The following is a 23,363-nucleotide window of genomic DNA, read 5'->3' on the forward strand; positions in this document are numbered from 1 at the left end:
TTAAAAGGTTGCCCATGGGACAATAAGCTTTTTCTCAATCTTCGTTTCTTTTGGTTTTTGTTTTTCAGAGTTCTATTATATTTTTAACACAATTTTCTTATGGTATTGGCGCTCGCGGAACGTCTCAATATAGCTGTGAGCCTTTGGGCTTCGCATTTCCCGCCAGAAGAGCCCATACTCGATGATAAAAGAAAAAAGAAAAGAATAATAATTATATAATAATAATAATAACAGAAAAGGAAAAGAAGCTCAAAGGAAAGGCCTCCAGTTATCAGTAGCATGGAGAGTTAGTTTTGCTCACATCTTTTGTACCAGGCAGTCAATAGAAATGCAAGGAGGATCATCAGGCATAGGATATGGTGTCAAATATCAGGTCAAAATGCAAAAACCCTAACACCCTATATCATCACTGCTTTTCGTTTTATCTGCCCAACTGCAACCCTAATTTCGCTTCTAAATCACATTTGCAGGCTAGATGCATATCGGATGTGAAAGCAGATACGGACCATACCAGCTTCCTCACTGGCACTCTCAGCCTTAGGGAAGAAAATGAGGTTTTTTCTTCTTCTTTTTTTTTTTTTTTCATAAGTTGGAACCGAAGAGAGTGTGCTTTACTCTCTGGCATTTTGATCTATTGATTTGAATTTTGTTTTTACGACAGGTGCATTTGATTCGGCTTTCTTCAGGTGGAAGTGAACTAATATGCGAAGGTTTGTTTTCGCATCCTAATGAGATCTGGGACCTATCCTCGTGTCCCTTTGATCAACGCATCTTCTCCACTGTCTTCTCTACTGGTACCTCTCTGATCTCGCTTCTTTGTGTTATCTATTATGTTTGCTTGTAATTGTAGATCTTATAGTTAAACTAATATGCAATTTGTGACTTTGCTTTAACCTTTTTATTGAAATGTCGATAAATAGTTTGCCTTATTACTTCTTGGTGTTAACAGAATCTATTGCACAACAGAAAAGCCAGAAAATCTGGTCGTTAACTTTATACTGGTTCTTAGAACAACCGTTTAACATTCAATTCTAATGTCATTATTGAAGGCGAATCATATGGAGCAGCAGTGTGGCAGATCCCTGAGTTGTATGGCCAATTAAATTCTCCTCAATTAGAAAAAATTGCATCACTTGATGCACACTCTGGCAACATTAATTGGTGAGTATATTCATCCTTTTCTTACGCATCTATGCCTGGCCATCTACTTTTGGATTGGCTGAAAGTGGTGAATTTATCTGTCTCTTATTTGTGATATGCTGTATACTAAATGTTATCCAAAGCACCAATCTGGAAGAAAATTATCAAAACGCATCTTATAACTATTCTAAAGATATGAAAATCCTGTATTTAGTACTTTTGCGATTTGGTTTCAAGGTCTTGTATTTCTTCTGCTAATTTATTATGTTCACTCTCTATCCTTTAAGTTCTTTTCAGATTAATGGATTTTCTCTTGATTTCATGCATGACTTTTGGGGTTTAAACTCTGCGCTTTTCTTTTTGTCTCACTTAGTTTATATCTATCTTTAACAGTGTTTTATGGTGGCCATCTGGGAGAAACGATAAGCTGGTCAGCATTGATGAGGAAAGTCTTTTCTTGTGGAATTTAGATTGTGCTAGAAAAGTGGCCCAGGTATAGTACATGTTCATTTTGTTGGCCATACCTCTTTCTGAAACGGAATCTTAAAAGACAGGCAATTTTTTACACTAAGTGAATGTCCACTAGTAGAAAAAGATGCCTATGCCTTTACTTGTACCTTAAGATTTTTATGCTGGTACTTATTTAGATTTTACTCAAAACTTAGGTGCAATCTAAGGAGTCAGCTGGCATGTTGCATTACTTATCTGGAGGAGCCTGGGATCCGCATGATGTGAATGTTGTTGCAGCAACTTGTGAATCCTCTATCCAGTTTTGGGATCTACGAACAATGAAGTATGATATCTTTGCATATCTTCTTCTTTTTTCTCCGTCTTCTTCTTCTTCTTTTTTTTCTTTGTTGGCCGAGGGGGGGCATCATGTGAGTTTCTTGCAGATGTTCTGGTAGTTTTCTTCCTCTATTATCTTTGCATTTTGAAGCTGCATTAAATACAAATGACTTGAAGGATATCCCATTGTTATTTGTTTTCATTTTCTCATTTTTTCTGCTTATGTGTTGCAGCTCCAGAATATTAGTTTTTTTGGACTGCTGTTCAGTGCTCTTTAGGACCTGCTAATTTTTTGATGTCTCTGCATATAATGATCTGAATTTCTATCGTAGTTAATTATGCTAGCTAAAGCTTTTTTTATGTACTATCAGGAAGACAAATTCAATCGACTGTGCACATGTCCGCAACATCGATTATGACACCAAGAAGAAGCACATCCTTGTAAGCAATTAGCTATATTCACCCTTATGTATTCTTGCTGAACTAATACTGAATGCATTTCTGTTATTTGCTAGTGATGCTGTTCTTTCAGAATATAGCTGGTCAGAATATATTTTCTTATAGTTATATATGGATAAATATTCTCAGCGTGAATGTGGCTGCCTATCCTTATAGTACTGTAAAATTGTGAAAATAGGTGAGAAAACACACATATTTAGGTATTTTTTAAAGAGGCCCCTGGATATTTGCTGTGGCTCCTCTCTTTCCTACTATAGTTAAGTGTATCAGAGAGTCATAATGTGGAGTCCTATAAAATTAGATCAAATTGGAAGAGAACTGTTATGTGATGGTTTTTCCCTCTTGCATTAGGAACAATCTTTGAACTTTGTGCTTAGATATCTCTTGTTAGATGTTCTATTTTGTTCTTTGGCTCCGGCAATAATGTCACTTCTGGCTTTCCTCTTAGAATTAGAAAATTTATTATTGCAGGTGACTGCAGAGGACGAATCTGGGATACACATATGGGATCTTAGAATGCCAAAGGTTCCTGTAAAAGAGCTTCCTGGACATGCACACTGGTAATAGTTTTGTTCACTGCTAAAATTCTGAATCTTGAATCACTTTTGATCACTTTGCTGGTTGACGAATCCTTTTATCGCATGCTAATTGTCATAAGTTTGATGTTCACAATTTGGCTCTTTTCTGGTGTCTGTAATAATTTATGTTCAGGTATTTATAGTTGTCTGATTGTGTTTCCAATTGTTTGCAGGACGTGGGCTATTGCATGTAACCCTGAGTATGATGGCCTAATTCTGGTCTCTTTCTCCCTCTCTCTTAGACTCACATGTCTGTATGTGCGCACACGCACACACACTGCAATACATGCACATACATGTATGCTTGCATGTGTGTACAGTAGTCTGCATGTCCTTGTTAGAATGTCATCTTACATGTATGATTGTGTGTTGTGCAGTGGTATACACTCCCTTATTAGAATGTCTTTCTTTCTGTCCCTCTCTTTATTTTTTTTATTTTTTTTGCATCACGAAGTCAAAAATAAGACTTATGCTGTCTCCTGTGGTATTTCTACTCGAAACTAATTTTTTTTAAAGAGGATCCTTGTTTAACTACAATGAATAATAAAGTTGGAATTTTCATCGATAACAATTGACTATTAGTTCATGTTTTGCATTGTGGGTGGGAGAAAGAGATTTAATTTCCCAGGTCATGCTACATCTGAAGGGCAGAAGTATAATATGATCTGGTAGTTTTCGTTTTTAGGTCTAGGTTGGGTAATGCAGGTTGTTCATTTGTCATTTTTATCAATTATAATGTGCAAAATATGGCACTGGGGAGATATCCTTTTCTTTCAAGGCACTATTCTCTCGATTGTTGTTATGATATTCATTTGAGCTATGTTCGCATTTGCATTTTTCTGATGAGAAGTAAGCTTTTTTTAGAGTGGTGGCACAGATTCAACAGTTAACTTGTGGTTTGCTTCTACTTCAACTGGAGATGTGATGTCATCTGAAAGGTTATCTTCTTGGTTATATCCCATCAGTTGATTATGCCTTTTTTTTTTTTTTTTTGGATATCATTTCTTTTTATGCTATTAGGAGCCTGGTCGAGTCACCTACTCAGCAAGTTGACCCATTGCTTAATACATTCAGCGATTATGAAGACAGTGTTTATGGTAAGCAGTCTAGCCATCTGTATTTTAGCAACTATAAATCATGAATTAGATCTAATCAGTTTTAAGCTGTGATTCTAGGCCTTTCTTGGAGTTCTCGCGAGCCTTGGATTTTTGCATCTTTATCTTATGATGGAAGGGTAAGAGTACCACCTAAGACTTAATCATATGGAACAATCTGCACTAGTAGGAAACCTAACTAATCTTTGTACTGTTTCTTTCAATATATTTATCGTGAAGATGTTTAACTCTCATTAGGTAATCAGTGTGGCATTGTGGTGCCTGCATGGTTGGTGGAAATGAAACTGATTAATTCTTGTTCTCCTGTAAACTGTTTCTAAAATTTAGTCGCATGGTGCACTGGCATTGCATGTATAAGTGTACCCGTTTTATCCAAGGGAAAGGGTGAATAGGCATGTATTGTCTGTAATTTGGATTCTGTAAACAAAGTGCACAACTTTCAGTCAGGAAATAGTCTAGCAAACACAATCATAGGATTTTGTCAACGTCAAACTGATAACACCAGTTTAAGGAAGTGAGATTGCATTGAGGACCAAATTTGATACATGTGTTCATCTGTTACAGGTAGTTGTGGAATCAGTAAAGCCTTTCCTCTCCAGAAAATGATTTCAATTTAAATTGCCCGACATGCAACCTCTTATCGTTTCTCCACCGCCTAATGCAAAGAAACTTTTAGAGGACCACATTGGAGAACCAGATGTGAGGATTCGAATTTGGCAAGAACCTACCCTGGCTTTAAGAAGGACAGTTAGTGTGTTAATGTAACACGCTGTGCTATTATGTTTGCGCTAAGGCTGGTTGGTCGTTTGCCTTGTATTTCAAGCTTCATTCTCGCTTTGGTTGTGGGTGACAAAGGGAAGTTAGTTAGTTGGGAAGCACATGCTAGGACCCTCTGTTGCATCATTGTGCATTTAAAGTAAATCTCGTTTGAACTGTATATTTTTCCAGAAATATAAATCCTTCTATACAAATACCTGCCGAAAATTTCTGTATCCATATGAATATAGAGGTATTTTTTCCTGTTAATACGATTATTTGCTAATACAATTTCAAAGAACCAAGTCTGTTATTTATTCTAAATTGGAATTTGTACTGCAAGCAATAAGAAGACTAAATCCAAAGTAGTCATTATAGTATAACTATACAAGTTTTTTCTCTTGCATGAGATGGTCTTAACGAAATGTGTGGGTGGAATCAACCAACTTTCTAGACAGTAGCCAAGCTCTGAAGCAGGCTTGCCCTTTACCCAAACAAGTGGCTATAATTCATTTCTCTATATGAAAGCCCATGTACGAGTTGGAGAAAAATCGGTAGCTATGAAGAATCACGAGCTCATAGAGAAATGACATTAAGCTTATCCAAACACAGAAGAACATGGGTCGGATAAAATGCTTTTGGTGTTTCCTCGTCCAACAGCAGAGATCCAAGTTTCTCCCACTCTTCTTGTAATAGTGACACGTGTATCAATTGACTGCCAGGTATTCCATAACACGCAAGCCAGCACGCCTCCAGCTTATCCACAAACCAAAATCTCATGGTCAACAGGTGTCTTTCCATGTCATCAAGCCATGAGGTGTCAACACGTGGCGTAAAAGAGTCCCAAGTAAAAAAAAGTGGTGGGGAAGTAGAAGTGGCCATTGGCAGTCATGGCAAATTGTTGGTTGGATAAGAGGGGAAAGACAGATTCAGGGTTACTTTCCAGCAGAGATTTTGAACCCAAATGTTATAATCACAAAAAGATTTGGGTCTTGTTTGAGAAGTCTATTTGCTTTAGGCTGATTTCTACCTTATCATTATCCCTATCTCAATCATCAGCTATCACCTTCCCTTTTCGAATTATGTTAGGGACTCGAAAATCTTATAATCTTAAGCAAATTAGAATAATGCTATTATTATTTTAATTATAATATTTTATTGATATTTTTTATTTTAAATTTTATATATAATATTATAAAAATAATACTGAATTAAAAATATTTTTTTAAAATTAATATAAATGAAATCTTTAAAATATGTAGAATCACGATGGCTTATACTTATTCATAGTTTATTATTAATAAATGTATCAATATAATGATGAAAGAATTACGTATACTGTTGAAATCTTTGAGATCTTATATTAAAATTAATTTTAATTCATCAATTACTATCATAAGTGTCATTTATGTTTCATAGATTTCCGCTTACATATTGAAGAAATTAATGATTATTATTGCAGTGCTAATATCTTATTCAGCATATTTTATAATATTTCAATAAGAATATCATATAATTATCAAAAGAAGACTATAATATTGGCTAGAAATATAAGATAAAATATATAAGCTGTAATGCTTATAAAATTGAGGACTATAACATATAAAACTCTTATTGCAAATATATTAACTCTTTTATAGAATCCACTTTATATTAAAATTATTTAATAATTATTTTGATTTATTTTAAAGGATCAGTTATTTATCTTAATAAATTAATTTTTAGTTAATTAATAATTTAAATTCTAAAAAGAAAAGTCGGCTCTATCTCAGACACGTGGCGTTACCAGAAAAGTATAACGGATACAAGAACCAACAGTGGGTCCAGATTGCTCACGTGTATGATAAAATCCCGGGATTCGCAAGCCTTCGCAGAAATCTCTTCTCTCTCTCTCTCTCACCGATCTGATATTCCCTTTTTTCTCTTTTTTAAAATCTTTTTTATTTTTTTTTTTCTGTTTTTTGGTTACACGATCTGATCTTCCTTTCAAAAACAAACACAAACACAAACACGACGCCACCGTATCATCATCACCACCGTCTCCTCTTTTCTCTAGTAACTTAAGTTTAAGTCCAATACAAGTCCCTCACCGTCAATCTAATGTCTCCTTCCTCATTTCCTTGATAATTTTTATTTTCTGAAAAAACAAATTGATTCTTGAATTTCTAACTTAAAAGTTTCTTTCTCTCGTTCTCCTTCTACTTCCTCTTCTTCACTCATTCCCTCACACAGCAAACCAGACCTCCATTCTCTTTATCAAAACCTCTAGGGTTTTGTTATGATTCAATGGCATTTTCGTCATTTTGATATATTGTTACTATTTATCAATGACGGCGAGTTCTAGCGGCCTTACTACTCAGCTTCATTTTAAGCTCTCTCGGCTTCACATTTCTCCTTTGCATTCAACTGTTTATGGATATCACCTCAGGGCCAATAAGAAAAAGTACCGAAGCAGTTGCTGCTGCTGTGATTCTGTTGCTCCGATTCGTAGGACTTCCGGCTCGGTTAAGAGTGTTGAGAAAAAAGAAGACAGATGTCCTCGCACTCGCAGTGTCCGTGTTCAAGCCACTCCTGCATTGCCTTTTGCTTCTTCTTCTCAGTACGCCACCGTTTTCTTTAACTTCTAATTTTCCTATTTTCCCTTGTTACTTTTATTGTCCACTAACAGTATGTTGTTATTATATTTTTCTTTCAAAATTTGCCTCCACTTTTACTTTCGACGATGCAAATAATTGGAGTTGATAGCTGATGATAAAAATGATTTCTTATAATTTTTATACATGTGAATTTTGAGGATCGCTTCTCATCTTTATTTTTTAAAGATGGCACTTGTTAGTTTTGAATTTGCCATGTACACGAAGAACACTACAATTGATCCATGTCAATATCCAATTATTATGTCCAATTTAGAGTTAATGAAATTAGTACAGTTTTTATTTTGGACTGAAAACTGCTAGTTGCAAATACATTTCAATGAATAACTGTGTATCATTAGTTTTGGGGGATTGGGCGAGTTTAGTTTAAAAATTTGACAAACTTTCTTCGATCACTCAAGTAATGGTGCTTTCCCTTATAACTATTGTAGGTCTCGCTTTGTTTCGAAACAAGAAAAGTTCTTTCCCCGCTGTACCCCAAGAAATTCTGGTCCGCAGTCCCGAGATACTCCACCAAAGAGAGGTAATCTACTATATTATTTGGCCGCACTAATATCTTCTTTAGGCATATGTTTATCCTGCTGAATTTTTAATGCAATCCTGTCATTCTGCTACTAGCTTAGTAAACGTTCAATATGGTGCTTAATTACTGATGCTGTGGTCACTGGTGTCCCAAATGCAGATACCGGTATTGCAAATGAGAAGGACTGGGGCATTAACCTGTTGAACGAACATGTTGATGAATCTGGCACCAATGAGGATGGCAGTACTTGGTACCGGGAAAGTGGAGAAGACCTTGGTGATAATGGGTTCAGATGTAGATGGACAAGGATGGGTGGACGATCACATGATGCTACCTCAGAATGGAAAGAAACGGTATAAATTCATTTGGTCATAATATTTTGATGTATTAATGTGGACGTGAAGCAAACTGGAAGGAGTTTGTGTGTAAAGTTATATGCACCCTTTTAATGGTTAATGAAAGGTAACTTATTGTACATTTAGTGTTTAAGGCAGTCTATGGAATCTGTGACTGAATCTCCATTGTTGACGAATGTGAATATTACCTCAATTCCAATACTAACTGATATGTGAACTATGGTAATGTCCTATTTTATTTTATGCTTAAATGTTATGATTGACCATCTACTTTGGTTACCATTGCTGGACATAATATTGTCCTTACAGTGCCATTTTCTGCACCTATCAGTTTATGATCGCTAGTGGCTTGGAGGAGGTGAACTTTAAGTCAATATAGGCGTCCCTTAATGACAGCTTTTTCATATAAGCTTGAAAAACAGTTACGACAAAACAAGAAAATGTATCTTGTTATTAGCTTGTAGGAGTATCCTGCTGCTAATAGTCAGATGGCATGATTTTCCTTTTCAAACTATGTTACATTGGCATTGGTTTTATAACCCTATTAAGCATTATCCCAGGTAGATGCATTTAATTGGATTTATTGATCTCCTTGACAGTGGTGGGAGAAAAGTGACTGGACTGGGTACAAAGAGCTAGGTATATTGCTCGCCTTTTTGTTTGCTTGAAAGAATAAGTATCTTTCTGATACAGTTTTGTTGGAATCTTTATCTCCTTAATTCTATTGAGTACTCATCTTCACTTGAGTTATATCTCATAGGTGTGGAGAAATCAGGAAGGAATGCTGAGGGGGATTCTTGGTGGGAAACATGGCAAGAGGTGCTACATCAAGACGAATGGAGGTCTCCTCTATCAGTGTTATTCTATTTCAATATAGTTGAAAGCTTTGCTGTGAATAAATTCCACTTTACCACAGTTTGCACTTTTCATTTGCAAAATCCGGCGGTATTTGTGATTGCAGTAATCTGGCGAGAATAGAGAGGAGTGCACAGAAACAAGCAAAATCAGGGACTGAAAATGCCGGATGGTATGAGAAATGGTAAGCTAATAGTAAGTAATATGCACAGTGAGACTTATGATTTATTGTGTTAGGTATGCAGTGAAGCGACATATCCACCAATTATATATATATTATCTGTGTATTTTTTGTTATAGGTGGGAGAAATATGATGCCAAAGGCTGGACTGAGAAGGGGGCACATAAGTATGGCAGATTAAATGAGCAGTCATGGTGGGAGAAGTGGGGAGAGCATTATGATGGAAGAGGATCTGTTCTGAAATGGTTTTCTCTTTTTTTCTTTATTCATTTTGTTGGATTTGAATCTATTTGAAGCTAGCTTTAGCTATTCTGGATTTTGACATGCTTCTCTTTGATTGCCTATAAAAAGTAATTCGTTTACAGTGTCCACATAATATCCTGCTTACATAATGAACAATACTCAGCAGTTGAGACTTTTAGAAGCTAAGCATGGCTAAGTGAGTATAGAAAAGAGCTTTTGATGATTAGGCAAGTTTTCTTGAAACAATGGCAGTGATTGCTAAAAGAACTCATGGTACATGCGGTACTTGGGCAACTTAAATTGTCCAAATGTCCAATAGAACTTCGGTTTTACTAGTCTGCTTTGCAATAATGTAGATTGCACCAAATTCTGCTTGTTGCCATTTTTCTCTATGCTTTTGGAAATTCCTAATTGGAAGAACATTCTCGTAGTTGCATTGAATTTTATTCTTTGCCTCCTCAGGACAGATAAATGGGCGGAGACCGAATTGGGAACCAAATGGGGTGACAAATGGGAAGAGAAGTTCTTTGCTGGAATAGGTTCTCGCCAGGGCGAGACATGGCATGTTTCTCCAAGCGGCGAACGTAAGTTTAGCCTGTGTTTTATGTTGCTTAATGCTAGTTCTTGTTGAGGATTTCACCTGATTTTACTTTTAACCGTTTTTTCATTTTATTGATTCCATTTCCTGTTAAATCATGGTAAGATTTGTTTCAAGAATTTCTTGTTAGGGTGATGCAATTCTTTACACGTGCTTTGTCTTTTATTCCCTTTGGTGCTCAAAACACATGGAGACCAACAGCAGTTTCTAATTGTATTTGAAATGTATTTCCATGGTATTACGGTTAGGTGCTAAACCAATGTCTTGGACCAAACTTTACAATGGAATAATATTCAACATTTGATTATGCTTTTTGGAGCTTCTAACTGTTTAATTTAAATCAGCCAAAGAATGCAATGGAGAGAGAGTCTTATAGTAACTCTGCTGATTATGCTGGTTTGCTGTTGGTTACCTTCATCCATTTTAGGAAGAACTATTGGTTAAGTCATGCAAGATGGGATGTCTTGAGAAACTTGTGCTGTTTTCTGTCAAATTTTAAAATTTTATTTTACTTTCTTCGGTTAATGCGTTTTGTTGGAGTTGTAATGTTATTTGCGAGGTCAGTGGTAGGGAAGATCTAACTTGTATGGTTAGTTATTGACAGTCAAACTTCAGTGGTTCTTCCTACAGTTGTTAATATTCCACTAACTGCAGCTTTAGAATTAATTTTCAGACTTTGGGCTTTTTAATGTGAATGTGATGGATGGTCCTGTTTGTTACTGGTATACTCTTGTTAAAGTAAATGAGACTTGGCTCGAAGATTGTCAATTTTTTTTTTAATACAAATGAATTATATAGATGTTTTTACTTGGTCTTCAGTTGATTGAAATGTTCATATTTGGTTTATGCAATAGAACCTTTAATTTATCTGGTTTCTTTTATGTACTAAAGCCTTTAATTTATCTTGTTTCTAGGTTGGTCAAGGACATGGGGAGAGGAACATTTTGGAAATGGGTATGGACGTCATATTATCAGCTCAGTTTACTGTATAAAAAATTTTCTTGATCTGGATCCATTTAAAGAAACTGTATTCCATTTTCACTACAAATGTTAGGAAAAAAATTGGTGTAGCATTGTAGACATGTTTATAAACTATTCTTTCTCTATTCCAGGAAAGTCCACAAATATGGGAAGAGCACAACAGGTGAAAGCTGGGATATTGTTGTGGATGAAGAAACCTGTTATGAGTAAGAATATAGTTCTTTTAGTCGCTAAAATTGCCTATAATGGCTACTCAAAAGTATGAACTGGGATTTAGTAAAATTGTCAAAAGTGGCAATTTATTTTTTCACTTAAAACTTGACATATTCTACATTTCCTGAAGGGCTGAACCTCATTATGGATGGGCGGATGTTGTGGGCGATTCCACTCAGTTACTGTCAATTAAACCGCGGGATAGACCACCAGGAGTGTACCCAAATCTGGAATTTGTGCCATCTCCGCCACCTTCAAGTGATGAGGACTCGACTGAGTCGCCTTCTTCACAATGAAGAGCTGATTTATGTGGCTCTATATTTTGTCGTGTAGGTGGTTTTTCTATCAAAATGTTATATCTTAATTTAAGAACTCTTAGTGTGAGATACTTTCTATTTGTTCATTCTTTGGATGGTAAAATGCATCCATTTTCAGGTTATGGTAAGTAGTGGACGTTACCACAGATTCTTATTAACGACGTTGCTGCCGATGTTATGTAGGCTTTTTATTTTTACTTCTTTTGTTTATGTATTTAATTTTTTCCTCTTCAATCAAATATTTATTTTGTCTTTTAGAATTCGTTTGTTACAAGAAGTTCTTTTTTTCTTTTCTTTCTTGTCGCTGGTTCTAATTTATTAATGCCCGAACTTTTTCCTTTTGTCTTAGTCGTTGCCCAAACTTGGAAGTCGTCTTTAACTTGAAATTCCCTTTTGTTTTGAAAAGTTTTCTTTTCTCCCTTTAGGCTGACAGCGGAACTCTAGTTTTTACCATACAAATGCCCGTCTGAATTTGCTGTGGAATTTGACTTCTCCGCTCCGCCCAAGTGTTCAATTGAGGTGTTGTATTCGCTATAAGTTAATGCAGTCTCGCTTTTTAAATTGACCGAAGATGCTTTATTATATTTATTTGGTATATAGTGTTTAATAATAAAGATATTATGTACCTCTTTTCTTTTCTTTTTTTGGATACTAAATGTAAAATACACAATTTAACTTTTTTTATTTCTTTTAAAACTATATATTGACGATTAAAAAATAAATATATATTAGAACAAGGAAATAAAAGGTGTATAAAAATAGAACGGATGAAAACTATTTTTAATATTTATATTAATTACTAAATATTAACTTACGAATACCTATTATATTAGAGTGCAGTCAATTTCATAAAATTCTAACAGAAGTTAATTAGTGAAGTATTAATTTAGAGAAGGGAACGGTTAATTGAACGCATAAATACTGCAGTTAATGATGTCCTCGGCTGACTTTTGGCTCTGCCACTTACATTATTTCATAAGACACAGAGAAAATAAAATGTACCAATTGTTTTCAGTAACCCCACATGACCTCATACCCGAGTTGGTGTTGGGGGGTCGTACTACGTACAATACTCCTTTTATAGAAAATAAATATATTAGTATCTTTTATTTAAGGAAATTCAATTGCCGTTTTCAAATTTATCGTGCTAAAAACGACTTTTCAATATAAAAGAAAAAAAAAAATCCAACGGACTCATCTTTCAGCACGACAACAAATAATATCTTATAAGCCATTTTTTTCAATATTAATGTAGTATTTAATATTTTTATAAAATTATTTTTTCATTTATTTTAAAATAAAAAAAAAAAGTAAAATAGTTGGTAAATCGGCTAATAGCAACATACATACATGATGCCAACGTAAAGACGAAGCATTTAAATAGTCTCTTAAATACCAAAAGAATAAACATAATAAGGATAATCATCACGCCAAAGTTCCTTCTCATATCACAACCAACAAAAGCCACTGCTCCTTTCCTCATCTCTCCTAAACCCTTCCCTCCTCCTCCCCCAACACAAAAATTTCTTCTTAATTCTACTGGTTTTCTACATGGATATTATCCAAAACACAGATTTATTCAAAAACAAGACCAAAAGGACAGCACTAACCTAAAAGAAACAGCCATGTTTATCACTAGATGGTTCTCGGATCTCGATTGGAGATTTCTCTTATTAATCGCTCCTCCTCTCTCTTTTTTAATTTTTATATCTGTTTCCTCTACGCCCATCAGTCCTTTCTCCTCTTTCCCTCCTCTCGCTTCCTTTTTCTTCAACAGAACCACCGCAGCCTCACTGCCCCTGAATCGGACCGAACTGCTTCCAATTAGGTCGTGGAAAGATGAGTTGGACCGGTCCAGAATAGCGGTTTGTTTGGTAGGTGGAGCCAGGAGATTCGAGCTAACAGGTCCGTCGATTGTGGATAATATTCTCAATGTCTATCCAAACTCAGACCTGTTCTTGCACAGTCCGTTAGACCAAAATTCATTCAAGTTCTCATTATTGAAGATCGCTTCAAGACTTGCTTCTGTTCGAATCTTTCAGCCCAAACCCATGCCCGAAACAGAGTCCCAGGTCCGAGTTCTGACCGCCGCTAATTCACCAAATGGCATCCAGGTAATCTTATTTTCTAAGAATTGCATAAGCCAATTTTATTTTCACCAAATGGATGAATTCTCATTGTTGATTTTTGGCTGTTTTTATTTGTATTTCTGTTGAAAACAAGAGATACAACAATTATAATTTTTCAAGAGCTGTAAACCTCGAAATTGGGTTTTGTTTGGTTTCATTTATCAGTTCCGAATGACCTGCACAATAAAGATGTATACAAGTAGAAGTTAATTTTGTATAATTGTCTAATTAAAGCTAATTTTTGTCAGTGAAGTACTATCCAAGGCCTTATAATTCTGTAATCCCAAAAATTGGCTTATGCATAAGTACAGTAACTTTCTACTTGATTGATGCAGTTTTCTATATAAAAAGAAAAAGAAAAAAAAAAGATTGATGCAGTTTTTATCTATTCATAGGATTTTTTTTCTTATTCTCTTAAAAACAAAATAATGAATCTGATCATTGATCCCACTTTCTTCTCGACCATTTTAATGCATCTAAATGAAAGGGGTCCCGTAGATGTTTTTTCTTTATTGTGCCTTAAAGATTTAATGTGGTAATGCAGGGGCTATTGCAGTACTTTAATCTAGTAGAAGGATGTCTGACAATGATAGAGGAGTACCAAACGCAAAACAACTTCACATACGACTGGATAGTCCGTACCCGTGTTGACGGATACTGGAATGCCCCACTTGACCCTGATAACTTCATTCCGGGTCAGTATTTGGTCCCACCGGGCTCCACTTACGGCGGGCTAAACGACCGTCTTGGTATCGGCGATTTCAATGTCTCAATAATAGCACTCTCACGTCTTTCTCTCATCCCAAAACTCGACTCGGCCGGGTTTCGGCTGCTAAATTCTGAAACATCATTCAAAGCCCAACTCACTACTCACGGTGTACCTTTTGTAACTAAACGTCTCCCGTTTTGCATTGTCTCGGACCGTAAGTACGGGTTCCCGCCAAACCGGTTTGGTGTGCCGGTTGCGGCACTGGCTAGTCCTGGTCCGCTAAGTGGAGCGAAGTGTAGACCGTGCACGCCAGTGTGCAAAGGAAGCTGCGTCGGAGTTATAATGCAATGGCTTGATAAAGGGTGGAGTTGGACTAACTGGGAGAATGGGACACTTCAACTGTGTGATGCTCACGAAGATTGGGAAAATGGGTGGGAGATACTTTTTGATAAAGTTGCTGGGAAGCAACGCGCCGCCGCGAGGAAGCGTGTTTGGGGTTTGAAGTTGAAGCAATGTGTGGATGATTTTAGTGACATGAAGAGGCGGGCTGGGAAGTGGGACAGTCCTCCGGTGGAAGACATGTGTAGGCTCGGCGTTGGGGAGAAGAATTAATATAATAATATAAAGTTTTTGTTTAGCTAGTTTTAGGTTGTTAGGGAGGTGATTGTAAAAAGATGAAAAGATGAAGGAGTACTTTTAGATTTTCTTTTTTAGATCGGACTGAATAGTATTCTTGTAGATTTTTATGTTTTAAATTTGTTACAGAAAATTTTTGAAGTTTGGGTATCGACCTGTCCTTTTCTTTGATTGTTGGGAAGATTCAAAAGTAGTTGGCCAGGAAAGTCTGTTCAAAAAAATAAAAAAGAAGATTAGAAGAAAGTTGGGTACTATTTTATTTGTTTATTTTAGGCGACGGATTCAATTCAAATTCCCTTGGGAAACAGAAATGGTGACAGTCGTGAGATTTTTCTTATTTTCTTTTTGGTACGAAGGGATTTTTATTTTTCACTTTTAGATAATATTATATTATTTATTTCAAAATATTAAAAAATATTTCTAAGAAATGTAATTTTAAAAAGAAATTAAATAAAATTTATTAGAAAGCATATAAACTTGTTGAATAAGGTGATATTGGAAATGCCTAGAAACATACTAGAGATTAGTTGTGAGAATAAATTAAGGTGATTTAAATGAATGGTTGTTTGACTATTTGGGGATCATTCATGGCCGTTGGGATTTGAACAATATTGATGATCACATTCACTAATGCCTTCTTTTGCCACCTTGCATTCGCACTTCCTCACCTAATCTCTCCTTTTCCACCACCTCTAATTTCTACCACTTATTATTATTATTTATTTTATTTTTATTATTATTATGCCCCTTTAAGCTTTAAACATGCAGCAAATGGCATGGCCCATTATTTTTTCGTCAATAATTTTTGTTTATATGGTTGCTTCTATATTTATACAGTTTAACTTTTTTTATACTATCATTTGTCTTTTGTCTTTATCTTTTTTTTTTTTTACATTATTATTTATTTTGTTGGCTAAAACTTCTTATTTTGTGCTTTTTTTTTTCAGTGTTCTTTTTTCTTCTTCTTTCTTTTGGTTTCTTTATTTTTTAAATTTAAATCTTATCATTTTTATCTTTTTCTTATTTTAAATTTAGATTTTTTATAATCTGTGCATAAATTAAAAAATTATGATTGGGTTAGCTTTGCTATTGAATTCAAGTAGTCATATTTTTAAAAATTTGATTATTTAGCTCTGTTGATACCAAAATGGCTAAGATGAAAGTCATTAGTAAAGTAACAAAAGTTATATCTAAAGAGAAAAATAATGTGGATGAAGAAGCTATGAAGAAATTGATTAAAAAGAAGGCGCATGCAACTGAGGATTCTCATAAATCTTTAAAAATTGATAAAATATTAGTGATGATTTTCCATTAAGGCGTTTGAAATGGAGAAAAATAGTGACAAAAGTGTTGGGTTAGACTTGGTCTTCTTTAGTTGTTAAGTTGTAGAAATAAACTCCTATATTTTAGGAGATATTTAGCATAGACTAGTTCAAATTAGTTTTGATTGTGTATGTAACAAACTCCACGTTTGTTGTAGTGGAGATCTTGCTTTCAGTAATCTCATCTTTGTAAGGATATTTAATGGCCAAAGCTTGCATAATAAAATCAACAAAGTGATTCATACTTCTGTAAGTGTGTGTTATAGATTGAGTGCAACAAATCTGGTATCAGAGCCTAGCCTGTGTGTGAGGAAAAACACGAGTGGGAATCAGCACAAGATGGCTGAGAACAACAACTTTACGCAACCAAGCATCCCCAAGTTTGACGGGGATTATGATCACTAAAGCCTGATCATGGAGAACCTTCTCAGGTCAAAGGAGTATTGGAGCATGGTGCAAGCTAGTTTTACTGAACCAACGAATGAAGAAACTCTATCTGCAGTTTAAAAGGAAGAATGTCAATGAAGCTAGGCTAAAAGATCTAAAGGCCAAGAACTATTTGTTTAATTCAATTGACAAGACCATCTTGAAGACCATCACTCAAAAGGAGACATCCAAACATCTACGCAAGGGTGCAACGAGCACAGCTACAGACATTGCGTAGAGACTTCGAGCTACTGGACGTGCAGCATGGTGAGTCAGTCACAGACTATTCCGAACCAGCTGCTTAGTAGGCAAGCAACATCGAGAAACCATTCCAAAGAAAAGTTCATGGCGTGCTTCAAGAAAATTGCAGCTGGTACATTCAAACCTCTGTGGACCAATTACTCCCTCCTCAAATAACGACAAAAGATATATGATGACTCTCATTGATGACTATAGCAGGAAGGTATGGATTTATTTTTTAAAAGATAAAACTGAAGCTTTTACATTCTTTAAACAATATAAGAGTCAAGTCAAAAAGGAGAGTGGATTAATGTTGTACTGCCTATGGACTGATAGAGGAAGAGAATTTACCTCGAATGAATTTAATCTTTTTTGTAAGGAGACAGGTATAACAAGGCAACTTACAGCAGCCTATACGCCACAACAGAACGGGGTAGCAGAGCGCAAAAATCAAACGATGGTTCGATGTATTCTGAATGACAAAGGAGTGCCAAAAAGGTTTTGGCCTGAGGCTGCTAAATGGGCAACACATATGCTAAACAGGAGTCCAACATCCGTGATGAATGAGAGAACACCAGAAGAAGTATGGAGTGATGTGAAGCCAGATGTAGACTACTTTCGAGTCTTCGGATGCTTAGCCCACATGCATGTTCCAGACCAAAGGAGGAAAAAGCTAGATGATAAGAGCTTATGTTGTGTGCTGTTTGGGGTTAGTAATGAGTCGAAGGCATATCGACTATATAACCCAGTAACACAAAAGATAATAATCAGTCGGGATGTGATTTTCGAGGAAGATGAAGGCTGGAATTGGGAGAAGGATGCAAGCCGAACAGAAGAAGAAAAAATAATCTGGGCATGTTGTGATAATAAAGCAGAGCATGAAGAATCTGAAGTGAATGAAGGAGAAAATTCATCATCATAATCGAAAGAAGCAGAGAGAGGTGCAAGAGTTAGAAGACCACCTGCTTACCTGCAAGAGTATACCTGATGAGGAAGAGGCTAATAACTTTGTGATGTTTGCAGCCTTAGAGATCCTACTTCATTCGACCAAGCTGTGGTGGAAGAGAAGTGAAGGAAAGCGATGGAAATTGAGCTGCAAACCATAGAGAAAAACAATACTTGGAAACTAACTGAATTACCTATAAGTGCAAAGAAGATAGGTATTAAATGAGTGTTTAAAACTAAGCTCAATGAACATGGAGAAGTGGACAAGCATAAAGCTCGGCTTGTTGCCAAGGGCTATGCACAACAATAAGGGATCGACTATAATGAGGTATTTGCACCGGTGGCAAGATGGGATACAATTTGTATGCTCCTATCTATAGCAGCTCAGAAAGAATGGAGAGTTTATCAACTTGATGTGAAAAGCATCTTTTTGCATGGAGAGCTGGAAGAAGATGTATAAGTAGAGCAACCTTTGGGATACATTCGAAAGGGAGAAGAGGAGAAAGTCTACAAACTCAATAAAGCACTATATGGACTAAAGCAGGCACCACGTGCCTAGTACAGTAAGATTGAGGCATATTTCATCAAAGAGGGGTTTCAAAGATGTGATTATGAGCATACACTCTTCATCAAAACAGAAGGAGGTAACAAAATTCTTATTGTTAGCCTGTACGTTGATGATCTAATATTTACTAGCAATGATAATCTGATGTTTGCAAAGTTCAAAACCTCTATGAAGAAAGAGTTTGACACGATTGACCTAGGAAAGATGAAGTATTTCCTAGGTGTGGAAGTGATCCAAGAGCAAAGAGGGATATTTATCAGTCAGAAGAAGTACGCAGAAGAGCTGCTAGAAAAATTCAATCTTCACGATGGAAATACAGTTAAAAATCCAATTGTGCCAGGTTCAAAATCATTGAAGGAGGGAGGAGGAGCTAAAGTTGATGCCACGTTGTACAAGCAGCTAATTGGGAGCTTGATGTATATTACAACCACACGACCTGATTTAATGTATGTGGTATGTCTCTTAAGCAGGTATATGGCGGATCCCTCAAAGCAGCACATGCAAGCTGCAAAGAGGGTATTGCGCTATCTGAAGGGAACTGCAGGTTTTGGAGTTATGTATAAGAAAGGAGTTTCTAATGAGTTAGATGCATACAAAGATAGTGATTATACAGGGGATGTAGATGATAGGAGAAGCATAAGTGCATATGTTTTTTTATTGAGTGTAGGAACTGTATCTTAGGCATCCAAGAAACAACTAGTGGTGACTTTGTCAACTGCAGAAGCTGAGTTCATTGTAGCAGCTGCTTGTGCATGTCAATGTGTATGGATGCAGAGAATCTTGGAGCAGCTCGGTATGATTCAAGCTCAGGGTACTACGATTATGTGTGACAATAGTTCAACTATAAAATTGTCAAAGAATCTAGTACTTCATGAGAGAAGCAAGCATATAGATATCAGGTTTCATTTTCTCAGAGATCTTGTGAGGGAAAAGGTCATCAAGCTGGTTCATTGTAGAACAAAAGAACAACTCGTGGACATCATGACGAAGCCACTTAAGCTGGATGCATTCACGGAGTTAATAGAAAAGCTAGGAGTGTGTGATGGGATAAACTGATTAACAATCAGTTTAGGAGAGGCATTGTTGGGTTAGACTTGGTCTTCTTTAGTTGTTAAGTTATAGAAATAAACTCATTATTTTAGGAGATATTTAGCATATACTAGTTTAAATTAGTTTTGATTGTGTACGTAACAAACTCCATGTTTGTAGTAGTGGAGATCTTGCTTTCAATAATCTCATCTTTATAAGGCTATTTAATGGCTAAAGCTTGCATAATAAAATCAACAAAGTGATTCATACTTCTGTAAGTGTGTGTTATAGACTGAGTGCAACAAAAAGAACCTGTTGATGATTCAATCCAAACTCGATCTAAAAACATAGTAAAATCTCGATTAATGAACTAGTTAGTTATGTTTTGAAGATATTGTTTCTTTTTGTGTTAAATGTAGAGAAAGATATTTATGATAGAGTTTTTTTTCAAAAAAGAAATTAATCTGATTTTGCAATTATATTTTTAGTTATTTTTGTTGATTAAATCATTTATTCTTTGAGATATTTTTTTCATTGTGTTTTAGTTTTCTTATTTATTATTTATTTATTTTGTTCATATTTTTATAATTTTACTTATTAGAATTTTTTGTTTTTCAGTGATTGTACTATTTTTATTCTAATTTTTGCTAAGTTTTTTATCTCTAGAGTTGATATGTCTGCCGCAAGATTTCATGTTAATGATATTCATAGTCGATATGTTGTTGCTCTCTATAACTAGTAAAGTTCAAAGAAATTAACGGAATAGTTAATGATTCAGAAAATTTTGGAAGATCTAAAGAAAAAATGATGAAAAGACAAAGAAGAGAAAGTAATAAAAGATTAATATATTTTAGTTTTGGATCTGTTTCAGTTTATTTGAGTGTTTGACAAATTTTGTTATTATTTTGTAACTTCTATTAGTTTATTATAAGAAGCTATATTTTTATTTAAAAATTTGAATTTTATGATATATACTATTGCATATATATTTATTTTGGTTGTTGACCATATTAGGATATTGAAAAAATACTTTTAACTTTTTTGTATATTTTGCTATATATTTATTTATATATTAACAGTATGTTTTAAGATATCAAAAATATATTTTTAGTATACTAGTACTCTCGGTATCAAGGCCATAAAGATGCTTGTTTTAGAATTTGTATGTCAAGATGATATTTAAAGTTCTTCAAGTTGATATGTTGTGACTTGAAAAATATTAATTCAAGTAGAATTGATTTTGCAGGAAAAGATATTATGAACGTACTAGTGTTGAGAATTAGAAATCGAATGGAAGTGATTAAATAAAGAATGAGTTAGTTGCGCCAAAGAGCTCTTTTTATTATTATGTCAAGTTAAGTTGCGAAATGGAATAAAGAAAAAAGAAAAATGAATGAAATTCTCAATTTTTTATTAGTTTAAACTATTATGTACAATGAATAAGGAATTCCACCGGTTATATATATATAAAATTACTGTTAATATGTATTTTTCTCTATTTAAGTTCATATGTGTAACTAGATAAATATTGATTAAGTTTAATAAATTTAATAGGAAAAGATATCATAAATGTACTAGCGGTGAGAATTAAAAAAAATAGAAGTAATTAAATGAAGATTGAGTCAGTTAGCTAAATTTTTTATTATTATTATTATATCAAGTTAAGTTTTGAAATAAAATAAATAAAAAAAAAGGCCCCAATTTTTTATTAGTCTAGATTATTAGATACAATGAATGATAAATTCTACTAATTCTCCTAAATAAGCTACTCTTAATATATCAAAAAAATACTTATCAATTTTTCTATGTTTAACTTAATATATTGTAACTGGATAAATATTAATTTAAGTGGAATAGATTTAACAATAAAAAATATTCAAAATTTACTAATGATGAAAATTAAAAATGAATGCAAATGAATTAGTAAAGAATGAGGTTGATAAAAAGAATAAAAATTAGAAAATGAGTAGAATGATTAAACGAAGAATGAGATTGAATTAATGTGTTTTTGTTATGTTAATATGTCCAGTTAAATTTTGAAATAAAGTAACAAGGAAAATAAAAAATATATATATATATATATATATATATATTTTTTAATTAATATAAATTATTATATAAAATGAATAACCTAGTCATTTTTTAGTAAATTTTTTTCATAAAATCATATTATATAATAAAATATTCTTAATATACCAAAAAAATATTCATAAGATATCTTAAATTAATTTTAAATGGCATGGACATCATATACATATAATATAGTCAGTATTTTCTTTTTTTGTATGTCCAAGTTGTACATATGGCGCTATTATTCTTTTTTTAGTTTACTGAATTTAATCATCCTTTCTCTCAGCTTTGATTTAAAGAGTTAAAGATTGAAGTTCCGCTGGTATTGCTATTCTCGTATAATCAGCCCATATTGTCGCATAATTGGCCGCTGGAACTCCTAACTCAAAGAGGAATTGAAGAGAGTGAATCTAGAAAAGAGAATCCGACTTGCATGTGTCAAGCATAACGCTTTCTCTGTTTTATCAATCTTTCTGCTAAAAAGAATACATATCAAGTAACTCCAATAAAAACCTTGCTACATGAGGATATCCTATTTACAATTAGGTCTGAGAAAAGTCGGGAAAAGAACCAAAAGAGACCAACGATCCTTACGAGTAGTGGCAATACAATTATTATTGGATTAATATATTTTTTCTTTAATTTTCTATTTCGTAATGAAATTGATTTTTATATCAAATAAGTGATTTTCTTTTTTTTTTTTTAAATGAAAGAGCTGAAACTGGTAGGAATGAGTTAAAAGTATCAGCCAGTGAAAATGCCGTATAAACGAAAATTACTATTTTTGGCCGTAAAAACAAAATTTTATAGCATAAAATTCGTATATACTTAAACATAAGCTACGATACCACTTCACCATCAGCAATGGGCCTTCTATCTCAAAGCAAAACCCAAACCGATGGCTTCACAGCCAGTGTGAAGTTTTGGGTGGCAATGTGCAGTTAAAGAACCAAAAACCATTCATATGTATATATATATATAAGCAAATGGCTTAAGAACTCAGTTTTTTAACAACTAAACAAAGGTCATTAGCAGCAGCACAAATAAACCAACGTGAAAACAAAAGGTGCAATAACTAATCACTGAATGTAAGATTGGCCAGTGATATCAAGATCCCGATCACCAGTGGAAGGTGGAGGTTTGTGCTTGGGCTCCGTGGTCTTCTCTGCCGGGCCATCAGCACTTTGGGTGTCACTAGCTGGCTTCTTGCTTTCTTTTTGGGGTTCATCAGCTTCACTGCCGTACATTCCACCACCGTACGCATCATGAGTCACCGGTTTCATTGCTGTAAGTTGGGGTGGCTGATTTAGGGTCCCTTCTCGCTCTTGCTTCTCTCGATCCGTTTCCATTTTTCTTTTCTTTTTTTCTCTTTGCCTTTCGCTTCTTCTTTCTACTCTCATCCAATTTCTTTCGGTTATTTATTTATCTATCCATCACTCTTCTGCTACAAGTGCGTCACCTAGTTCGCGCCACGTAAGGATATGCTGGATACGTGGCAACTAATCGTAGCTTCCACGTTTCTTGCATGATACAATTT

General features: G+C 34.6%; 4 protein-coding genes across 6 annotated transcripts; 3 read left to right on the forward strand and 1 right to left on the reverse strand.

Annotated features, from left to right (window-relative positions):
* The first annotated feature begins 212 nt into the window (after positions 1-212).
* On the forward strand, positions 213-5,135 carry LOC8267894 (WD repeat-containing protein DWA2). The gene is made up of 13 exons (XM_015721635.3): positions 213-373; positions 471-554; positions 662-794; positions 1,050-1,161; positions 1,534-1,633; positions 1,806-1,933; positions 2,298-2,367; positions 2,857-2,945; positions 3,137-3,182; positions 3,828-3,901; positions 3,984-4,060; positions 4,139-4,197; positions 4,643-5,135. Exons 1-13 carry the CDS (start codon positions 329-331, stop codon positions 4,682-4,684), a joined length of 1,059 nt encoding a protein of 352 aa, XP_015577121.1. The 5' UTR covers positions 213-328; the 3' UTR covers positions 4,685-5,135.
* A 1,574-nt stretch (positions 5,136-6,709) lies between these two features.
* LOC8267893 lies at positions 6,710-12,395 on the forward strand. 3 transcript variants are annotated; one of them, XM_015721710.3, is made up of 12 exons: positions 6,710-7,433; positions 7,920-8,011; positions 8,171-8,364; positions 8,967-9,006; positions 9,128-9,209; positions 9,329-9,406; positions 9,523-9,648; positions 10,109-10,230; positions 11,159-11,198; positions 11,357-11,431; positions 11,569-11,767; positions 12,181-12,395. In XM_015721710.3, the coding sequence occupies exons 1-11, from the start codon at positions 7,162-7,164 to the stop codon at positions 11,732-11,734; spliced, it is 1,287 nt and encodes a 428-aa protein (XP_015577196.2). In that variant the 5' UTR covers positions 6,710-7,161; the 3' UTR covers positions 11,735-11,767; positions 12,181-12,395. The 3 variants fall into 3 exon arrangements, with proteins under 3 accessions (XP_015577196.2, XP_048226617.1, XP_002510656.2); XM_048370660.1 differs by lacking the exon at positions 12,181-12,395 and adding an exon at positions 11,874-12,015; XM_002510610.4 differs by lacking the exon at positions 12,181-12,395 and having other exon boundaries at positions 11,569-12,015.
* Positions 12,396-12,694: 299 nt separating this feature from the next.
* On the forward strand, positions 12,695-15,370 carry LOC8267892. The gene is made up of 2 exons (XM_002510609.4): positions 12,695-13,869; positions 14,429-15,370. Exons 1-2 carry the CDS (start codon positions 13,381-13,383, stop codon positions 15,203-15,205), a joined length of 1,266 nt encoding a protein of 421 aa, XP_002510655.2. The 5' UTR covers positions 12,695-13,380; the 3' UTR covers positions 15,206-15,370.
* Positions 15,371-22,789: 7,419 nt separating this feature from the next.
* On the reverse strand, positions 22,790-23,234 carry LOC8267891. Its single transcript, XM_002510608.3, has one exon. The coding sequence runs from the start codon at positions 23,224-23,226 to the stop codon at positions 22,906-22,908; it is 321 nt and encodes a 106-aa protein (XP_002510654.3). The 5' UTR covers positions 23,227-23,234; the 3' UTR covers positions 22,790-22,905.
* Positions 23,235-23,363: the final 129 nt, after the last annotated feature.

This window comes from Ricinus communis, chromosome 2 (genome assembly GCF_019578655.1).
Source record: "Ricinus communis isolate WT05 ecotype wild-type chromosome 2, ASM1957865v1, whole genome shotgun sequence".
NCBI classification, from domain to species: domain Eukaryota; kingdom Viridiplantae; phylum Streptophyta; class Magnoliopsida; order Malpighiales; family Euphorbiaceae; genus Ricinus; species Ricinus communis.